Source organism: Grampus griseus (genome assembly GCF_964374135.1).
Source record: "Grampus griseus genome assembly, chromosome: 7".
In the NCBI taxonomy this organism is placed as follows: domain Eukaryota; kingdom Metazoa; phylum Chordata; class Mammalia; order Artiodactyla; family Delphinidae; genus Grampus; species Grampus griseus.
This window is the reverse complement of record NC_139001.1, coordinates 53,769,771-53,793,123: the sequence shown is the minus strand read 5'-3', so window position 1 is coordinate 53,793,123 and position 23,353 is coordinate 53,769,771. Positions and strand designations below refer to the sequence as shown.

The following is a 23,353-nucleotide window of genomic DNA, read 5'->3' as shown; positions in this document are numbered from 1 at the left end:
AAAGACAGGCCCTCTATCCCAATGGAGGCAGGAATATATTATGAGCCCAGACTACCATAGGCCTCCTAAAGCTGGGGAAGAGGGCCCTATCCCCTAGACCCTGGGTCACAGAGCCTGCCTAAGACTGAGGCTGAATCAGAACAACAGAAAATGCCCTACCGACAAACACTGAGTAACAAGTAACAGCTCTCTATTCCTGAGGAGGGTCAACAGTGCAAAGAGAGACCTCTTCTGAGGCACAGGTGCAAAGGAAAGACCTACAGCTCAGGGTGAGACAAACACTAACTCTAGAGGAATCTAAAGCCTGTGATACGCTGAGGAAAAGAAGAGCAACAACAAAAGCCAAAGCCAATTCAACTCCTGGCTAGACTAAACCAACCCCTCCCCTGCCCCACTAAAATCCTAGCACAAACCAAGATGGGTCCATGTGCAGGCAAAAATACGATTTATCTCAGTCTTTACTGTCCTAAACAAGATGTCCAACACCCAACATACAAAAAGCAAGAAAGAAAACAACCCACTGTCAGGAAAAAAACCCAAACAACATAACTAGAGTAAGACAGACCCAGATATTGGAACTATTAGGTATGGAATTTAAGATAACTATGATATATGCTAACAGTTCTCATGGAAGAACTGCAAGACAACATGCAAAACAGATGGGGATTACAGCAAAGAGACAGAAACCATAAGAAAGAATCCAGTAGAAATGCTACAAACCAAAAACCTGGTAAAAGAGATAAAGTGCATTTACAACTGGCTCATTAATAAACTCAACACAGCCAAGGAAACAAACAGTGAACTTGAAAATGGATCAAGGGAAAATACCCAAACTGAAACACAAAAAGAAAAAGAAATAGAGCACCAACCTAGAATGGTGAGAAATTTTCAAATGGTCTAACATACATGCAATTGGAGGTTAGAAGGAGTAGAAAAACAAAATGGGACAGAGGAAATATTTGAAATGAAAATGTCTAAGGATTTTCCAAAAGTGATAGCAGAAGTCAAACCAGAGATCCAAGAAGTACAGCAAACAACAAACAGAATTAACACCAAATAAAACATGCCTAGACATTACAAAATGTCTAGATTTGAAAATTTTTTTCAGTTTTTGCTGAAAACCAAAAACAAAGCAAAAATCTTGAAGGTGGCCAAGGAAGATAAAAGATATATAACATATAGGGGACCAAAGATACAAATAATAGTAGAGTTCTCCTCAGAAACCAAGGAAATGAGAAGGCAATGGTGTGATATAGTTAATGTGCTAAAAGAAAAAAAATCAAACAAACAGTGAAAGAAAATTCTATACCAACAGAACATACTTTCAAAACTGAAATAAAGACTTTTTTCAGGCAAACAAAATCTGAGAAAACTCAATGCCAACAGACCTGGAATGTAAGATATTTTTAAGGGAAGTTCTTTAGGCAGAAGGAACATACCAACCAAAAAGCTGAAAAGAAATGAAGAACACTGGGTGTTGTGAGCAACCATACTTCCAGGAGATGCTTCCCAAAGGAAGAGCCCTGGGGAAAACTAAGTATGGGAAATGCTATATGTTAAATGTATCTTATGATCATTCACAACACATATTAGCAAAGTAAAAGTTTGTAGTAAAGAAATGTCATATATGAAGGTAAAACTGAAATTCATTTTTTATTATTTTAATTGCTATAAAAGATAAGAGACTATCTATAGCAAAAGCAGTAGCAATATATTGTGTGCTTACACTACAGTAAAAGTAAAATGTATGTAAACAATGGAAGGAAAGTATTAGAGATATACTGTATTAAGGAATTACCAGTGTTAAGTGGTATATTATTTGAAGATAAGACTCCGTTAATAAAAGATGTATATTGTAAACCTAGGGCAACCACTGGAAAAAAAATACTTGAGATATAAATTACCAGTCAATAATGGAGATAAAATGTAATCATAAAAATACTCAATCCAAAAGAAGGCAGAAAAAGAAAAAAATACATAAAATCTAGCAAGATGGAAGATTTTAATCCAACCATATTAATAATTACATTAAATATAAATGGTCTCATAAACCAATGAAAAGACAGACTGTCAGACTGGATATGAAAACAAGACCCAGCTATACTATATTTATAAAAAAATCCACTTTAAATGTAAAGAAATAGGTAAATAGATGATATGTAAACAGCTAATATGGAAAAAGATACAATATGCAAACAGTAGTCAAAGGAAGCTGGAGTAGCTACATTAGTATCAGACAATGTACACCTCAGAACCAGATTATTATCATGGATAAAAAAGGGACATTTAATAATGAAATGATAAACTGGTCAACTCAGTAAGAAGACATAATGATTTTAAATCTATGAACTCAACAGAAGAACTTAAAAATACATGAAGAAAAAATTGATAGAAATGAGAAATAAATCCACAATTATAGTTGAAGAATGCAATATTCCTCTTTCAGTAATTGATAGAATAAGTGGACAGAATATTACAAAGACTATAGAAGACCTGAACAACACTGTGAACAATCTTGACAATTACAGATCACTCCACCTACAACAGCAGAATACACATGCACAGTACATGGAGAACACATGTACATAAGGAAATCACCAAGATAGAGCATATATTGGGTCAAAAACCAAACCTTAACAAACTTAAAATAACCGAAGTCATAAAATACATATTGTCAGACTATAATTTATACAAATATTAACTCAAAATGGATAAATCTAAATATAAAACCTAAAATTATACGACATCTAAAACAAAACATGAGAGAAAATCTTTGTGACCTTGGATTAGGCAAAGATTTCTCAGCTATGATACCAAAAGCCTGATTCATGAAAGAAAAATTTAAAAATCAGACTTCATCAAAGTTAAAAACTTCTTTAAAAGCGCTGTTAAAAGAATGAAAAAGCGAACAACAGATGGGGATGCAATTTTTGCAAACAACATATCTGATAAAGGATTTCTATTCAAAATATATAAATAACTCTCAAAATTCAATAATAAGAAAACAAAAAGCCTTAATTCTTTTTTAAAAATTGGGCAGAATTGAACAGACACCACCAAAGAAGGTACATGGATGGCAAACAAGCACTTGAAAATATACTCACGTCATTAATCATTAGAGAAATGCACATTAAAACCACACTGAGATACCTCTACACACCTACTAGAGTAACTATAATTTAAAAACAAAGAAAACCTGACAATGCTAAGTGCTGACAAAAATGCAGCTGGAACTTTCACACTATGCCTGTGGGAATGCAAAATCATACAGCCACTTTGAAACTGTCAATTTGGAAGTTTCTTATAAAATTAAACATACACTTACCATATGACCCAAGAATCCCACTCCTAGGTATTTTATCTCTTAAAATAAAAACTTCACACAAAAGCCTATACACAGATGTTTACAGTGACTTTATCTATAATCACCAAAAACTGAAAACAACCCCAAATGTCCCTCAACTGGAGAATGGATAAACAGACTGTGGTACATCTACACAGTGGATTACTACTCAGCAATAAGAAAGGAACTACCAGTACATCCAACAACATGGATGAATCCCAAATGCAAATGCATATGTGAAAGAAGCAGATTAAAAATGCTACGTACTTTATCATTCCAGTTACATGGCATTCTGGAAAAGGCAAAAACCACAGGGACATAAAACAGATCAGTGATTGTCAGGGACTAAAGATGGAAGGAGGAGTTGACTACAGAAGAACATGAGAGAATTTCTGGAGTAATGAAATATTCCTTAGTTTCTTGATTATGGTGATGGTTACAGACCGGTTTGTGTTTGTCAGAACCCTCAGAACTGTACACTAAAATGGAAGAATTTTACTGCAGTTAACATTTTTTTTAAGTGCAGAAAAAAATCACACATTTTAAAGACATTTTGTGCTACATCATTTAAAAACTTTTAACTAGATTTTCTTAAATCTTTATCTTAGACACCTTGGAGACTTTTCCTCCATACCAAGAAAAACTGACTTTACTGAAAATAAAAATGACTATTGTAGTCTGGCAAAGTCCACAATGAGTCTTTATTGTCTGACTCCTGTAAACATTCCAAGGCTAGATTCTACAGGGTTGAGTTAGGTTTTGCACCCTTCAGTGCTTCCACACTAACTAATGTAAAGTTTAGTATCTATCAACTCTCCTACTAGGAAGCTGGGATTAATAGGCTGTGGAAGGAAAAATATGACTGAATTGTTTAAATTTGTATTCCATCTTAGGACTTCTTTCTGATCTACAATAATGTGTACAGCCCTCCCTCAGTATCCACAAGGGATTGGTTCTAGGAAACCCCATGGATACCAAAACCCACAGGTGCTCAATTCCCTTATATAAAATGGCAAAGTACAATGAATACAGTTGGCCCTCTGTATCTGTGGATGTTAAACCCGAAAATAGGGAGGGCTGACTGTAAAAATCCACTTGTAAGTGGACCTGTGCAGTTCAAACCCATGTTGTTCAAGGGTCAACCAAGCTTTCACACAAGAAAAGTAAGAGGGAGAGAGTAATGCCAATAGGAAAGTACGGATAACTGTGTTCATGTATCAAAACCAAACCAGATACTAAGAAATAATTATGACATCATACAAAATAGGCTCTAACTTTAATTTCTGAATGTCTAGGATTTCCTAGTATTAGTTAAATGTCTTCTTGGTAAGGTAATAAAATGTTTTTATTTTCATTTTCATTTATTTATTTATTTTTGGCCGTGCTGTGCAGCATGTCGGATTTTTAGGGAAGTCCCTAAAAATGTTTTTAATAAAAAGCTTTTACTTATTCCAAAGATTCACAGAGTGATGAAAATGAAAACAAGAAAGCATTTGTGGCCTTGACAAAGAATCATAATTCATTCAACAAGTATGTGAATGCTGACTAAATATTAATCATTACTTAGGCACTGATTGAGCATTGCATAAGCACTGCTTAGTATCCAATGCTGAACAAACAAAATAATACCAGCAAATTCTGTTTTTAAAGATATAACACACTTCTATTTTCTTATAGAGTATATTTACCTCAAAGCCAAGTCTATCCTTTTCCTTCCAAAAACAAAAATGTGTTACTTTCTTATCCCAGAATTCATCTGGCTTCACTACACAAACGAGGGACACTTCAGCTGGAACAACATTCTATAGAATACAACAAAAATTTACAAATTATACATGTAAAATGAATAATTTATTAAAGTTATAAATTATTAGATATTCATGATTAGGCTGAGTAACTAGGAGACCTTTGGAAAATAATTAAAATAATAAAATAGAAGCAATACTGCAAACTTCAAAATGTACATGGCAATACAGAAATACTTGAAAGACAAGCTGATTCAGAGAAGATTTCAAAAAACAATGTAATACAGACAGTACATGTGAATTATTTTTGTATTTTACTGAATCTCTATAACAGGAATATATTTAAGCTGCAAGATTATTTTTAGTTGAGAAATTATTAAATTTGGTTTTTCTATAATATGAAAAACATTTTTTGTAACACAATCATCTTAGAGAATTTCCTCCAATAACGTAAATCAATATTCTCACAAAATAAATTTCTTACCAGCCATTATGCAAAAAGGCCAAGATTCTGCGTGATTATTAACTTGAAGAAGAGGACAAAACTAAACCTCGACAAATACAATTTCACATTTACTAGATGCAGTTATTCATATCATCTAAAGAATGGAAATTAACATTTACTGAGTTTAATATATATTCCACATATATTTTATCAGCAAGTCCCATGAAGTCTATCTTTAAAATATATCTTAATTAAACCTACCCATTTTTACCACCTACATTGCTAACATTCCCAGACTAGTCAGCCTTTTGAAATATCCTCTTAGCAGGCCTCCCTGCTTCACGTATTCTCAGGCCCAGAATAAAATTCAAACCCCTTACCAAGGCCAAGAAGGCCCTCCAAGCTCAGGTTCCATGACCTCAGACCTCATCTCACACCTCTTCCCTCTCAGCTCACTCCTCTAACACAGCCACACTGACCTTCTTGCTGCTCCTAGAATGTGACAAGTCTGCTCCCAGTTCAGGACTTTGCCCTTGATGTTTCCTCTGCCTGGAATGTTCTTTGCCCTATACCTAGGAGTACTTCCTCAGTTTATTTAGGATTCTACTCAAATATTCCCTCTTCAGAGAGACCTTCTCTGACCACCCTATCTAAAGTAGCAGCATCTGACTCAGTCTCTTTTCACCAATTTATTTTTCTACATAGCATCTATCCTTATATGATGTTACATTACTTAGTAATTTGTCTAACTGCTTATTGTCTGACTCCTCAAAAAGAATACAGGCTTCCCAATGGCAGGTACCTTATCTATAATGTTACTCCTATATCTCCAGAGCCTATGACAGTGCCTGACATATAGAAGATACTCCATAAATCTTTGCTGAATAAATGAATTCACATTAACAAGTGGATGTTATCCTTCCAATTTTACAGAAAAGTAAACTGAGCTTGAGAGAACTAAAGTAACTTGTCCAAGGGAACAGAGTTGTGAGGGATGGCACTGGATTAGAAGGCAGGTCGGTCTGACGCTAAAGTTCTAACATACCATTCCAAATGTTCTAGACCAGGAGTCAGTAAATTCTTTCTGAAGGTCCAGATAATAAATATTCTAGGCTTTGCAGGCTATACAGTCTCTGTTGCAACTATTTCAATTCTGTCCACATAGTATGAAAGCTGCCATAAACAATATGTAAACAATAAAACTCTATTTATAAACTCTATTTATAAAATAGTCGTCAACCACTATTCTAGACCATAAATAGCACTACTGAATAATAATGTTATATAATTATAATAATAAGTGTTGATTAGGGGAAAATAGAAAACTTTTCAATTTAAACATGTCACTGTGCACATCACAAATCTAGCACCTCCTGCAATGACTGGGTTGTGAATAAAGTTAAAAAAAAAAAAAAACCTCAGTGTTATCAAAACTTTTATCAGAGGGGCTGGGAAATTTAGAGTAGAATGAGGTTTATTTATATGTTGATTGTGTTAGAATATTATTTCAAAATCATTGCGTATTAAAGCTGTGAGAAACAAGAGAAACCAAGCCACTCATTTTAGAGAATATTTGTTACAGGCAGAGCCAGCACTAAGCTCTGGGCTCCCAAACAGCCAGTACCAGTACCTTCTGAAATAAAAGCAATGAATAACTTTGTATGTAGAAACTGTTTGACTAGGAGCAAACAACAGGCCATTGCAACTTCTGAAAATCTTAACTATTAATAAGTCCAAAAGTTGTTAAAATACCTATCAGAAAAGAAATCGCAAGAGGGGATTAAATCATCCATTGATTGTTCTTCAAAAGTGCCACTGATCAAAGTCCAGTTCAAACAGCAAGTCCCAAACAGCTCATCTGTGACACAGTTGAATGGAAGAACACAAGGTCATAATTAATGGATTTCTCATCTAATAGTTATTGTAACAACTTGTACAGAGAAGAGTTAATCTTCAGGGTTTGGAATACAAAAGTGCTGGGAACATATTTGACAGAAAAAGTTATTATGGGACACCAATCTGTGTTCCCTTGAAAACTGATCCACTGGAACCTGTCCTTTCCAACCCAAAGGAGTGATTCTAATGATGAAGGTTTAGGCCAACCCGTTAAGAATAAGGTAATGGGGAGATAATTTGGTAACCACCTCAGATACATCCCACTGGTAAATATACACTTTTAAAGGATAAAAACCTGGGGCTTAGGTTGTGCCAGGTTCCAATCGTGACTCCCATGTAATGTACTCCCATGGGTACATTACTTAAAATCCCTGAAGACCTTTGGGGATCGTAGAACCTGCCTCCCAAGTTTGTGAGGATGAAATTGAATGAGATCATTTACATAGCAAGCTTACTGCACAGTACCTGAACAATACTAAGCACTAAAACTAAAAACTGAAATTACCAGTTCCCATCCCTTGAATTTCTTTTTCCTAATTATCACAAATAAAAATAAACCATTAAGATTCATTCTCCCTAGTTATCATTTAAAATTTTAAATTATATTTCTTTCCACAGAACCCTAAAGCAGCTACCGATTATTTCCCAGTTCATTTAAAATTCTTGATCTTTCCTTCAATCTCACTAATATTTACCTAATTCAATGTTCAACATCCCACGTAACAGCCAATATATTGCCCCCAAACTGGCCTGTCATCAGCTCCTTTCATTGTATTCACTTAATTTTTGAGCTATCACTGACAGTGTCCCTGCCAGGAATGTCCTTTTCACCTTCTTTCATTTAAATTAGATAATCTCTCTTATTTAACTCACTTAACTTTTACTTTCTATACAAGCCCTTCTAAGGAAACCCAGGTACATCAGAGCAATCTGTCCCCTTTCAATCACTCAAATACTGTATTTTTCTCTTTCAGATCACAGTATCCTCAATACTCTCACAATAAACCAACAAGTATTTACTAGGTACCTACTATGTGCAAGGGATTACAGAAACATTCTGTGAGGAGCACAAGGAAATATAAACATAAGACTAGGACCAGATCAGGGATTCTATAATCACAGCTGTTTATGAAATGCTTATCTGTGAGCTGCTAAAGCCCCCAAGGACACAGCTGTCAGAGTACGTTTCTTCTAGATCAGAGACAGATATAAGACTATTATGAATCCTGGTGATTTTTGAAGGAAAAAGGGTAACAGAAAGGAGAAACCTATCAGAACCACCTGAGAAGCTTTTTCAGATTAGACTTACCCAGTCGTACTCCCTACCTGTGGTATTAGGAGGGGGTGGAGGTGGGATGATGCAGCTACTACAGTGTGCAAAAGCTCCTAGATGAGTCTGATAACCTCTGCCCTCACACTTTGAGACTCATTGGCCTAGTTGTTTAAATTACTTAAACATGACATATTATTTTTGGTCATTTACAAACCTTTAGAATAAAGTTGAAATTTATTTTACTACTCAAGTGAAACCTGTAAGAATTGAATCTAAACAATCCAATAGTGACCTGTGCATTTCAGAACTCAGTCACTGCTGAGAAGCTTGGGCACAGTCCAATAAACAAAATGCATTTGCCACTATCACCTCATCTGTTGCTGTACAATAAAACCACTTCCTAATAGTCAAAAATAAAATTACCTGTAGCATTAAGACTACTGTTTTCACCACATTCCACTGGGATTTTCTGCCATCCACAATCACGGTAAATCCTCTAGCCTTACACTTTTCACTGAAATGAAACAAAATTACAGAGTATTAAAACAAGCTTCCTATTTTATTCTTAATAATCCTAAATAAAGTTTACAGTGTAATCATACATGGAGCAGCATTAATCTCAATTGACTTGGTTTGCACTGTCAATAAATGAATTCTTCAGTGTCCTTTCAGTTTTCTCAAGCAATTTATTTTTCTCATTTCAGGAAACACTGACAATTTATAAGCTAATTTGGTAAGAAAATTACTCTAAAAGCAGGTAAATTCAATGTCTTAAAAAGAGAAGAAATCAAAGCAACATTCAAATAGTCTCACTAGCCTCTCAATCTCTTCATCTGTAAAATGGGATCACAGTGAAGTAGGTAACTAATGACTGCCAAGTGTGGACGTACTTCTTGTCTCTCCTTCCTGCCAGAAGTGTAAGGTTGTGAAGTGATATTTCAAAACAGGTAGAAAATAAAGTAAGCTATTATTAAACCATTGGAAATAAGCTTCTTGGTGTTCTTTTGGGGAAATTTAACGAGGTGAAGTAGCATTGGTGTATATAAGAATTCAAAGCTTGAATACACCATGTCTGACCCACCTCTGCTTTCACTTTTGCATTCTTAGTCACTTGACCAGCACAATATTATCTTGAGTGTTGGAAAATGTGTTATTGCTATATATTATATTCAATTATTCAAGTACCTACTAAACACTTCTCAGAAGCCTGCCCTAGTAAAATGCAACAACAACATGGAAAAACTCTATCCTATGACCAAAACTACATAGCTATATTATTATTATTTATTATTACTATTACTATTTGTTTTACTTATAAAATCAACAACGTAAAGATCTCAACTGCCCTCCCTCTAATATAGTGGAAGAAACTGCAGCTTTGCTTAGCAGAGCAAGGATTTGTTAGTGAAAATTCTCTCCACACAAAGTTCTCCCAATTGCCTACATTATAGGAAAGGTTAATAGCAGGCCCTTTCCTGAGATTTAAATCCAACAGTCCAGGGAATTTTACTAATCCTCCCTTACTCTCTCCAAACATTCACATTAACCTCAAGAGGATTATTGGAGAAGGATATCCAATTCTATTGAGAAACAGTAAGGTCACAAGAATGAGGATGATATTGCTAAAGATCTGGAAGAAGAATAGGTGACTCTGTAGGCAGGGACAGAAGCTGAGCTTCCAAAGAAAGCAGAGAACTGTTCAAGAGGTGAGGCAAAGTGAAACATATGTCCATACAAAAAACCTGCAAACAGATATTCATAGCAGCATAATTCATAACAGCCAAAATCCAAAACAACTCGAATGTCCAACAATGGATGAATGGGAAAAAAATGTGGTAATCCATTCAATAGAGTATTATTCAATCATAAAAAGAAATGAAGTACTGATATATGCTACAACATGGATAAACCTTGAAAACATGCTAAGTGAAAGAAGCCAGATTCAAAAGTCCATATCGTATGATTCCATTTATATGAAATGTCCAGAATGGGTAAATCCATAGAGACAGAAAGCAGACTAGTGGCTGACAAGGGCTGGGAGGAGGGGAGAATGGGATGAGGAGGGACTACCAATGGGTATAGGTTTCTTTTTTGGGCTGATGGCAATGTTCTGGAATTAGAGAGTGATGGTCGCACAACCTTGTGAATATACTGAAAACCACTGAACTGTACACTTTAAAAAATGATGTTTATGATATGTGACTTATATCTTAATAAAAAAATGTTGAAGTATTCTATTTTTGGATTTTGCATTACAAAATAAAGGATCCACTAAGCATTCGTGGGGGTAAGGCAATAATACAGTGATCTCTTCTGCATCAGCAAAAGCACATAAAGACTTGCTGGGGGAAGCAAATCTGACATCTAACTGCTAGTTGTGGGATCAGGTAAGGAGAAGACCACCCTGACTTACGGAGGATACAAGCCAAAGAAAGACAAGCCTAGTAGAGTTACTGTCAGTGAGTGGTCTTCAGAGAAGTGGCGGCAACTCAGGGACTCTACCAGTGCAGTGTGGAAATTTGCAGGAAGGGGAGCTAAGATACATGGAGCTGTCCAGTGGAGGGCCTTTGCTGGTTGGGACTAGAGCCCAAGAGAAGTAAGTCATCCCCATAATTTGGCACCTGCATCTATGAGGTACAGGTTACACAACCATTTTGTTAAACAAGTAAGTTTTACACAAACGAGACATCTATATTTCAAAGCACACTAAATTAATCTGTATATTAAGACAAAGAAAGTAATGAAGCTTGCAAATGCCATCTGCAGTGATCATAAGGGTATAAAATACTCTAAATTTATCTTAATCATAATTAAGATTAATCAATTAATCAATCTTAATATAATTAAGATTATCTTAAGATAATCACCCTTAATCATAATTTTCTCACATTTTACTAAGATAGATAAAGAAAATACACACAATTCAAAGATACTACATATTTGAAGACTGTAAGATCAAGTGAGCTTTCAACTACTTGAAAGGAATAGTTTGTTTGCTTATTTAAATTTTTTAGCTGTGCCACATGGCATGTGGGATCTTAGTTTCCCGACCAGGGATTGAACCCATGCCCCTGCATTGAAAGTGTGGATTCTTAACCACTGGACCACCAGGGAAGTCCCTTTTTTAAAAAAAATTGCAATCCTACAAGTGGAGTGATGGTTTAAACTGTTTTTAACAAGAACATACTTCGATTTAGAAGCATATTATGTCCCTTATAAAGGGTGTGTAGCTGCAGTGCTATATTAGTAAATTCCTACACTACTATAAACATTTTATAATTTTAAGACCACTAACCAAAAAAAAAAAAAAAACTATTAACACCCCACTTCCTTGTTCTTACTCCATTAGAGCCTTTCAAGGGTGACGTGCCTAAGTTAAAACAGCTATTAAAGGAGGAGCAGGTCCTTAATAAGCTCACTCACTTTGGCTAGAAAGAGACTGTCAATGGATTTTCTGCAGCTCTTCACTAATTTCTTTGATTACGACTAAGGGCTCCTTCTTTCCACTCAGAGAGCTCTGCTTATACTTACTTAATGGCACTAATTTTACTTATGGTTTTATTATAATTGCTTGTTTATAATTCATCTTCATCAGATAATATGCTTCCAGAAAGCAAGGATATTATTGTCTTAATGATACATTGGCAGCTTCCAGCTTTAAATATAGAGGGCCTCTAGAAATGTTAGAAGACGCAGATCATATCACTCCTCGGTAGGAATGTAACAATGGCCTTCCTTCTCATTCAGAATTGAAGTCCTTACCATGGCCTACGAGGTCCTCTAAGTTCTGACTGCAGCCCCTCTGAGGGCTCTCCCAGAACCCTCCTTCTCTCAAACTGCTCCACCCACACTACCCTCCCTACTGATCGCACAACACACTGAGCCTGCTCCTGACTCAGGGCCTTTCCACTTACTGCTCCCTCTGTCTAAGATACTCTTTCTTAAATGCTCTTTCATCAGGTATCTGTATAGCCTGGCCTTCACTTCACTCATCTCTGGTAAAATGTTACTTTCTCATTTTATAAAATATTGCCACACACTCCTTTGCACTCCATCCCTCCCTTAATTCTTTTCATGCTCTGTTTTATAGACTTATGAACCTCCAACATACTATGTATTTATTATTTTTTTATTTTTTTGCAGTACGCGGGCCTCTCACTGTTGTGGCCTCTCCCGTTGCGGAGCACAGGCTCCAGACGCGCAGGCTCAGTGGCCATGGCTCACAGGCCCAGCCGCTCCGTGGCATGTGGGATCTTCCTGGACCGGGGCATGAACCCGTGTCCCCTGAATCAGCAGGCAGACTCTCAACCACTGCACCACCAGAGAAGCCCTATGTATTTATTTATAATATTCATTTGATCATTAGGGCATCAGGCCCATAAGGGCAGGGGCTGGGCCTTTGTTCACCCATTTCCTCAGCACCTAGAATGATGAGGAACTCATTGTAGGATCTCACATATTTACTAAGTGACTGAAGACTTATGAGTCATCTCTGTGTGATTCTTGGCAAGTCATTAAACCTCTGTGTTCTGATGTTTCTTCTGTGACGTAAATGAGTTTTTCTACAATTAGGAAGAACTGACCTAAAATCCAAATTTGAAAAAAATCAATACTTGAGAGAAACAGAAAAGTAACTTCTATAGATGCTGACTCTCTACAGAATTAGATTAATCTGGGCAAGTACTCGGCAGCATTTCTATAAAGAGGATTTAAGTATGGGTAAAGTGGTTAGTCTAGATGATTGAAGATGTTTGGTCTAGATGACTGTTAAGGTACTTTCTTAATCATGACATTCCATGATTCTATAACTGGATGATCAACAATTTCCCTTTGAGCTAGAAAAATGCTATGGTTTTAAATATACGCTGAATATACTGTTGAAAGAAAATGTTAAAACAAAAAAGATTTCCGTTATGCTCAACTAGGTTCACCATAGTTATTTTCATATGTCAATTCTCAATTGTGATAGATGCAGGTTAAATGCAAATGAATATTAAAAGTTATCAATAGCTATGGCACTGTGATTATAACAGAGGTAAATACAACAGTGGCTAGAAACACAGGCTTGGAGTCAGACCACTAGGTCCAAATCCCCCTCCAACCCTGGTATGCCACAGGTTCTAGGTCAAGATACTTAAATTACCCACTCTTTCTATGCCTCGGTTCCCTTATATGTAAGAGATAAGGATGATAGTGCTCGTCTCATAGGGCTGTTATGAGAATTAAATGACTTACTGTTATCTATTATTTCCTTAAGTATAGGATAGTCTTTTTCACATATGCCTCCCAGTCATCACCCATAAGTAAATTCCCAGGTCCATTTCAAATTTAATGTCTTCAAAGGAAAGCAAGACCAGCCTAGACAAACTTCTTATCCACCAAAATAGCTTCTACTGAGCTGCAACTTCTACATGTTTGATTTTCCAACAAATGTGAGATGTTCTGAAAATGATCAGCCAGGCTGCATTTGAGTACACAGAGCTATGAAGAAACTTAAGTAAGATAAAGAGCAGAAACCCATATCCACTGACTATTGATTACTAAGTATCAATATGAGGTACTGCACAGGATTATGAAAAAATATGTATTATACAACACAGTTTCTCCCTTCAAGAAGCTTAAGATCATTTAGAAAGGTGAAAAGGTAAAATAAAAGTATTTTAATTAGTGTCTACTTTACACTCACTGACGTCACCTTTTTAATGTTACTAGGGAAACATATATCTTTGAAATTTTTTAATGTAAAACTTAAATAATAAATGTAAAAATTCAAGAATTATCATTAAACACATTATGATTAAATGCCTAAGAGTCAGAAACGGCAAGTGCTGTAAGTCTGGAGAACAGCTGGAAGACTCTGGGAAGTACCGACATAAAGGAGCTAATGAAACTTAACATAAAAGGATACAGAGCAAGAGGAATATAAGCAAAGGTACCAGTTATTAATTTGGGTAAGTTTCTTAAATTTCTCTGCCCTCATTTTTTCATCTATGTAATAGGGATAATAATATTGTTATTTTGAAGACTGAGTTAATTAATACAAGTGCTATAAAACTAAGTGCCTTGCTATAAAAATAAGCGCTCAAGAAATATGAAATGAAAGGGTTAAGTCAAATCACACAAGGTCTTGGCATAGCAGTTAAGAAGGCTGAAAGACTGTCCTTGAGAGCACACACTAGTCTTTCTTGCCTTCACAATGCACGGTGTACAATGTCTGCACTTGGTAGCAACAAAATAAATGACTACTGAATTAAATTCATTGTGTGTAAAGGAGAGGAGGTCCTAGAAAACTGAGAAGGATGATAGAACTGTTGTTTTGGTGAAATTTATCTTGTCCTTGTGTACAAATTGGGGAGAGACTGGAGATAGAGAAATTAGCTTGGCTATTGCTGTACTAGTCCAGCTTGACAACCCAGCCATCCCTCGACGTGAACTTAAACACATGAAAAGGGAACAGAGGAGACAGGAAATTTAAAAATACGTGGTAAAGAAAGGAAATGCTAGCTTAGCTGTCACATTTTAAAACGGACATTATAAGTTTTCAATACATATTCATTGAATGAAGTAAATATTAAAAAAGCACTCATCAACAGCATAAAGCATGTTCAGAGCACTTAACTACAGTGCTTTGAAGTAACTCTAAGATCAACACAATTATACCGTCATTTGCCAGAAGTGCATTTGCTAAGGAGGAGAAAGGAAGGCACTGCCTTAAACTTTCTGAGAAGCATGTCCCATAAAAAAACAAAAATAAAGAAGAGCCATCCCAATATGTACAAAGTAGATAACGAACAAGAATCTGCTGTATAAAAAATAAATTAAAAAAGAAGAGCCATCCCAGTTACACTCTCACAGACTATACTGAACCAATCAGTGTTATATTCATATTCAAATTACCTTCTAAGTGCTCTGCAGAGTCCTGTAAGCTCCAAGGAGGCTCCTTAAAAGCGGGTGAGGGGGCACTGCAGTAGAAGTGGAATTTGAGAAGGTGGGGATGAGCAGGAATGGCTGTGGGCCTACACTTCTAGCTCTTTTATAAATTTAGTTTCTCTGTAGGATTTTCTTTGAATAAAAATGTCCACAGATAAATTTTTTAAAATTCTGAATGTACAGAATATATGCCCCATAGAATTCTGGCAGTTACAAAACTACTTGTATGGGATTCAAATGATATTTCACCATACACAGCTGTTATATCTCCTTTCATAATATATTTTAAGTCGTTTCTATGACTTTATTGCTAAGTCTGGTTGGTTCCTTCAATATCCATATAACAAACACCTAAGGTCTCCAAATCATTTTTATTGGCCTTGTGAATATGGAGATAAATGAAACATGGCTCTGCACTCTAATATCAGACTGATTTAACAGTAAACTCTATGACATCAAGCAGAAGTGAATAGGAAAAGCTGCCTAAAAGGGCTCCTTACAAAGATAACAATGACAAAGAAGGTTGAGAAACACTGATGCATATGTTTTGCCACATGTTTTTAAAAAGCTGGTAGTCTCAATATCTTATAATCATACTTTGTGTAATAGTACTGACACAAATTTCATTTTATACTTTGAATGTGAATATGCTTCTGACTTAAAATTTTGAAATATATAAAGAAATGATATGAGATAAAGATCTACTTGTGAGGTTTTGTTTAGTGCTAATCTCAATATTTACTTTTTTAATGAAAAGATTTGCAGATTAATTTATATATCTTTTCTTTATCTCCATAAGGTAATCTTGAATTTGATTCTGCTTTCTGAGTCATGGACTCATAATTTCTAATCATGTTGTTTATGTCTAAAGTGTACAGCAATCGCTGGTAAAACAAAAGAAAAACTCCATTTACCTCTCCTAAAATTTAACACTCAGGTTGGCCCAGCTGTGTCAGTCTATGTTATTTTTTATTAAAAACCCTTTGTAGAAAATGGGGCAATAATGGTTAGTGCTGAACTCCACACAGACCTGGACATGAGGAGTTACCTGAACATAAACTTAGTATTCAGGTCAGGTTACAATTAACCTGAACTTCTCCTTTCTTCTCAGCCCTCTGCTCAAGAGTCAGAAACCAAAAACAAGTGTAGGACCAAGCTGTGTGTAAAGGAATCAGGAAATGGCCCCATTTTCAACTGTACTGGGTTACCCATTTAAAATAAGTATGTATCACACCTTGCTCCTGGTCATGAAACTAAGCATAAAATATGGGTAAGAACTAAATAGTTTCTTTCCATTTTTAAATACTTTTAAAAAGCTGTTACTATATTCAGAATGTTAACATTTTCACTGCAATGAAAGACTACTTTTGGACATCTCCTATAAAGAAGAGGCCGCATTAGCTAGCTACACTGCTGGAGCTGTCTGGAGACATTCACAGTAGGCAGGAGTTAAGCTTTAACAGCAGAGTCTGGGAGAAACAAGTCACACCAAAAAGAATGCAGACATACTAAAAAAGGAAAAACTTTCTAGACCCAAGCTGAGACTGATCTGACAGGGTAAACTTAAAAACCGTTCTGAAAAAAAAAAAAAAAACAAACCGTTCTGGGATGGAAAGAGGGGTGGATAAACACATAGATACGTGATAAAGTATTACAACATTAGTTGCAGGCTTCTAAGTGATGGGCATAATGGTGTTTACTGCACTATTCCTTCAACTTTTTTGTGTATTTGAAATCTCTCATAATACAATTTAAAAGCAGTTTTAATGGCAGGCATTCTGAAGGAGAAAAATCAGTTTTTAAGGCTGCACCTAATAAACTACTGTCCAGAGTTGGAATGAAGAGCTCAAAAACCCTCTAGCTCTCTAATGAAATGGCAAGCACTGATATAAAGCTGCCAACTACGTTTTTAAACGCCAAAGTTATAGGAGGTTGATCCAAGAAAGCAGAAGGCTAAAAAGTCAGGGCGTTCACAAATATCTGAGACGGTCAAACTTTAGCAGAACAATTATCAAAAATAAAGTATCCAGGTATCTATTTTGTCTTGCTAAATTAAGTTCTTTCATCTTGCTTCAACTTACAACTTTTCTATTAGCTGGCAGGTAGGTATATGTAGCTCTGTAGAAACTGATTCATAATTTACACTGAAATAGTACTATATGTATATCTATATAAGAAAGAGAGAGAGAGAACGTTTAAATAGTGTACGCTATTTTGCCCTCCATTGTACTTCCTGTTTGCACACCCAGAGTGAGCAGACAGGCTGCATGAGTGAAACTGGTCATTTACCCTACAGTGTGAGCATCCTGGCAGGCTGATCCTGGTTCTAGTATATACAAGCGTGCATTTTCTTATCACACACCTAACCACAAGCCGACTGTGTCTTCCAGAACTCAGCCTCCATGACTGACATGTTCCAATGCTGGAAGAAAATCTAGCATGTTCACGGAAAAATAGTTCATAAGTCTCTAATTCTTCCTTAGGCATTTTTCAAGGGTAATTTTGACTATCAGTAATTTTTGCATTACATTTTAACTTCAGAACCTCACCCCACATAAGATGCAACTACACTGTACTCTATTCATCTGAAGTATGAGGAGCTCTGGATTGGTGCCAGGAACTGCAGATTCTAATCCCAGCTCTACTGCTAATTAGCTGTGTGATCTTGGGCAAGTAACTAACTTCCGAGTCTCAATTCCCTCAACTGTAAAATAAGGCAGTTGATTCAGATGGTCTCTAAGTTCCCTGAACACTTTTAACCATCTATGAATCCATGAATATTTTTTCATAATTTGTTAGCTATATGTTTAGCTAGTGCCATTTACCTAAAAAGCAGTTCGTTATCTAATGATGAATAATACAAATTGGCAATCAGCAGCTCAGAGAATTAGCAAGGTTATTCAGTACTAATACACTGTGAAGTCTGATAACTTTCTTTTCTAGAAAGTAAAAAGACTGAAAATTTTCACTTTAAGACCTCTATTTTCCCAATATTGAAAAAACATTCAGCAACAGAATCATTATACACCAATACTGGAAGCAGATGTGATTAAAGTCAGTTGTTCTAAGATGTAATTTTAACCCTGTATTCTTCAAGGTGGTTTAAAATGAAATAATCTATTATGTCAATAATGCAAATATAGGAAAAGGATACAAAGAATTGTTTGCTCTGACTAAAATGTTTAAAATTCACTATTTCGAGCTTAAGAGCATTATGTAAAAGGTAGTTTTGTTCCTTTTACCACCCCTATATTTTACAAACACACACAAAACAATCTGCCCTCATTCCTGCACTTTGCTGCAGTGGGTTGCAAATGTGACTGCATATTAGAATTATCCGGGAAGCTTAAAGAATTTTTTTTAAAGTCTGATGAGCAGTCCCCCCAAAAACAATTGGATCAGACTCTCTGGAGGTGGACCCACAAGCATTAAAACTTTGGAAAAAATCTCCAGATGATTCTAATGTGCAGTCAGACTTCAGTCCCCAAATATCACATATGGGAAAGGAAGCTGGGGAGGGGGCTTTTCTGTTCTTGTTGTTGAAATGATGGGTAGGCTCAAGCAAATAGAAAGGTTTAAGTTTTGTCTTCACCAAAGAAATATAAAAATTAAAAATCCAATGATCTTTGGATTAAAATATAAACATTTTTTGCATTTTTTAAAAATAAAAATGTTTTAAACTCCAAATAGCTTTCATTCAATATATTAAAACATACAGATGTATTTATATCTATTTAGTGAAATAGCTACCTAAATACAAGAGCTTTCTACTGAATTCACTTTTCTAAGTTTTCTCAAATTACATGGTATATAGACAGATGCTCAATCTTTGCACTCCTTAAAAGTTGACAGTATATACATTTTAGAAATCAGTATCATTTAGTGCATCAAGAATATAAAATGTCTTTATTTTATCTGCTGTGGCATCATATATTATTGATTCTTGTGTTTTCAATTATAATTTCACTGCTAATAAAAGCAGATAAGATAGCAAAGTATACTTTAACAACAGCAGGAATCATTCGTAAGTAAATGAAAACATATTGAAATTTAAGAAAAGACACCTTTAGAGTCACCTTGGAATGCTGAGTAGGTAGTCTAAGGTGACACTCAGCTCATCCATATTTGTCTGTTCCAGGCATAATGGAATTGTCAGAATGAGGCCGCTTCGTCTGTCCTTTCCTCCTATTAAAGAAAAAAATATATAAATTTAACATGTAAGAGATATTAAAGCACTAAATGAATTAAATATATTTGCATCCAATGTTACTACAACAATTACAAGTTTAAGACATCAGTAAAAAACAATCTAATGGCTGTTTATTTTATATATTGTAAATGTTTATAGTAGTACAGCAAAATTATATAAAATTTAGAAAAAATAAGAGGAAAAAAATTCACCAATGAAATATTCACTTAAACATAACAATTCTCATTTTGTTTAATTTCTTCCATTTAGTCTGCTTCTGATTGTAATCAATTCATCAAACATCTATTGTGTGCCTAGCACAGTAAGCATTTGCAAGTAAAACAACAAATTTCTTATCAACCTAGGAAGAAAAACTTTAAGTCGTAAGAAATAACAGTATGAAATATGACAGATAATTTGTTAGGCTGTGTTGTACAAAATATATAAAATATTATAAAAAGGGATTTAGAAAATGGAGAAAATGATAAGAGCTGTAATAAATGTAAAAAATTTCATAGAAAAGTTAAAACTTAAGAAAAATGAATAGAATTTATAAACCAAGTCAAAAGAGCATTCTGTGATGAGGAATGATCTGAGTTAACTCACAAAGGTCAGACAGGCATTCTTTGTTCATGAGGCAATAAAGGGAAAGCCCTGTCCAGCTGAGAAGAGCGCACGGGACCTGGATATAGAATTCTGAAAGCCAGGAAGTGGAACGCACTTACATTTCATGGATGTTCAAGTTCTCTTCGATTTTCCATAAGCATTAAAATATAACTAGTACTTTTATACACACACAGCTTCTTTGAAAGCTCCCCACATGATTGATTTTCACACTGAAGTCCATCTTTTGACCCAACTGACATTTATGGCAATTTTAGAAACTTAAAAGCCAGCAAACACTAAAGCAAACAATTTTATATGATCTCTATCACTAAAAAGTTAAAGGACTGAATTGAAAAAAAATGATTCCTATGAATAACATGGATGCAATTCACAAGGTACCAACCATAAATGATCTTTTATCAGATTAACCATGTAAATTACTGATAGTCAACCACTTTGTTTAATCTCAATAAATGGCAATTTCAAATGGTTCAACTTAATCGATAATCAATAGTGACTTCAACTGCAAATGTTGTTTTGTTTAGAATACAAGTTTTTTTTTTTTTTAATAGACTGCAACCATGGTTTTCAAACTGTATCCCCTGAATGATTTTGTTGGTTTGAGAAGTTTTTCTCTATTATTAAAAAAGTTTGAAAATTACTGGTTGAAATAATTAACGGTCAAGAGCAAGTCAAGAGGAATTGGGTTCAGAGAAGTCTCATTTTCTCCTCAAAAATCGCTAAGCCCTGCATTAAACCAAACTGCAAAAAGGTTCATATCTGAACTGCAGCACTCTGACCCACTGTGAAATTGTCTGCAGAGCACAGGTCTAACATACAGGATTACATTTAACCTCATGCCCTCAGCTTTCACTAAGGGACAACAAAATAATCACCAGTGTAGATGCAAAAGAAGGCAGATGTCAAGAAGAAAAAGGCTTTCAAGATAGGTATGGTCACCAGGGTCAAATGCTGCACAGAGACAAGTAAAATAAGAATGCAAAAATGTCACTGATAAAGATTTTTTTTAAATAGTAATATCCACTCTTGGCAACAGTATGGGCAAACTGGCTTTTTTTTTAAATTGAAGTATAGTTGATTTACAGTGCTTCAGATGTACAGCAAAGTGATTCAGTTATACACATACATATATATCTATTCTCTTTCAGATTCTTTTCCATTATAGGTTATTACAAAATATTGAATATAGTTCCCTGTGCTATACAGTAGGTCCTTGTTGTTTATATATTTCATATTTAGTAGTGTTTATCTGTTAATTCTAAATTACAAATTTATCCCTCCCCTCTTTCCCTTTTGGTAACCATAAGTTTGTTTTGTATGTCTGTGGGTCTATTTCTGTTTTCAAACATGCATTTTCATACACTGGTGAGAGATCAACAATTGCCACAATATTCTTATAGGGCAATCTGACAAAACCTTTAAATATAAATGTAAATTCTCTTTAATACTTCCAGTTGTAGGAATTTATACTGCTGGACTTGTACAAAATGCACAAACTGTGAATAAGAACGTTTCCTACAATACCACTCATATCATAAAAAAACAGAGAGAAAACGTAAGTGTCAACTGGTAAGGGAAGAAGTTTTTTTAAAAAAGAAAACACATATTAAATAAAGAACTAATATTACTGGTGGAATTCATATCTTATTTTCTCCTTTATAATGTACACTAGAAAAACATGCCAATTTACAGAGAGACACAATATACACTGAAAAGGACATTAGTAGCCTAAATATCAAGACAACTCTGATAGGACCTAAAAAGTATAAGAGAGAAAAAGCAAGATAATACAACTTAAATAATCTTCAATAGGTGGGTCACAGTACCTATTCTAAAGCATGTGCAAATTTACTCAATGGTCCAAAATTCCAGAAAATTGCTACACCCAGCGTCACCACTGCTTTCACACTAGCAATATATCTCGAAGCTTCTCTTTGACTCTTCTTAGTCAATGCAGACTTTGGGTTAATAATGGAAGGTAAATTCAAGCCTTATAACCAAATTCGAGCAGTAAAAAGTGAAAACCATGTAATTTATTTCATAACTCCCCCCTCATAGGAAGATGGAAGACAAAAGCTGGACGGGATAACACAAAAATGAATTACTCTATATTTCAGAAACAATACTTTAGATGCTGGTTAGTCAATTATTCTCAGCCTGTATTAGTTATTTCATTTTTATATGAGAGGTGAGATGTCATGACATCTACCCTGTAGAGGTCATTTAATCAAATTACAGAACAGAATGAAAACTGGCTGCCAAGCACCAACAGGGACAGAGTTGGCTTGCACCGCTATCCATTCTGAGTACAAGGTGTCTCAGAAACACCTTTAAAACAAAACATTCAGAGAAAAAGGAAATGCCTTTCTGCCAAACTTATCAAAGAAAAAAAGATTAAACAAATTTATACATCAAACACTTCCAATTTTAAGAAGAAAACATACCTGAAAGGAAGGCTAGTTTTTTCTTCAGAATGGGTAATATTACTGAGGCCTCCATTTTACTCCAGTAAACTTCCTCCAGTAAATTTTCCTTTCTGAAAACACAGAAAGTTAAATGTCAACTACAAGATAATAATTACTCTATGAAATATACACAGACATACCTCATTTTATTATACTTCACTATATTGTGTTGTTTACAAATTGAAGGCTTGTGGCAACCCTGCATTGAGCAAGTCTACTGCTCATTTTTCCACCAGCATTTGCTCATTTCGTGTTTCTGCGTCACGTTTTGGTAATTCTTGCAATATTTCAAACTTTCTATTATTATATTTGTTATGGTGGTCTGTGATCAGTGATCCTTGATGTTACCACTGCAAAAAGGTTACAACCCACTGAAGGCTCAGATGACGGTTAGCATTTTTTAGCAATAAAATATTTTTAATTAAGGTATGTACATTGTT

General features: G+C 35.1%; 1 protein-coding gene across 3 annotated transcripts in view; it reads right to left on the bottom strand.

Annotated features, from left to right (window-relative positions):
* SESTD1 (SEC14 and spectrin domain containing 1) overlaps window positions 1–23,353 on the bottom strand; it is a 136,535-nt gene that overhangs the window by 66,322 nt on the left and 46,860 nt on the right. For 2 of the 3 annotated variants that reach the window (XM_082658937.1, XM_082658938.1), the window contains 4 exons: window positions 22,893–22,984; window positions 19,709–19,817; window positions 9,126–9,216; window positions 5,032–5,145 (listed from right to left, as the gene is read on the bottom strand). In XM_082658937.1, coding sequence (XP_082515063.1) covers window positions 5,032–5,145; window positions 9,126–9,216; window positions 19,709–19,817; window positions 22,893–22,947 — 369 coding nt within the window. In that variant the 5' untranslated portion in view covers window positions 22,948–22,984. Of the gene's footprint in view, window positions 1–5,031; window positions 5,146–9,125; window positions 9,217–19,696; window positions 19,818–22,892; window positions 22,985–23,353 lie in introns of those variants that run through there. The other variant, XM_082658939.1, reaches the window with a different exon arrangement.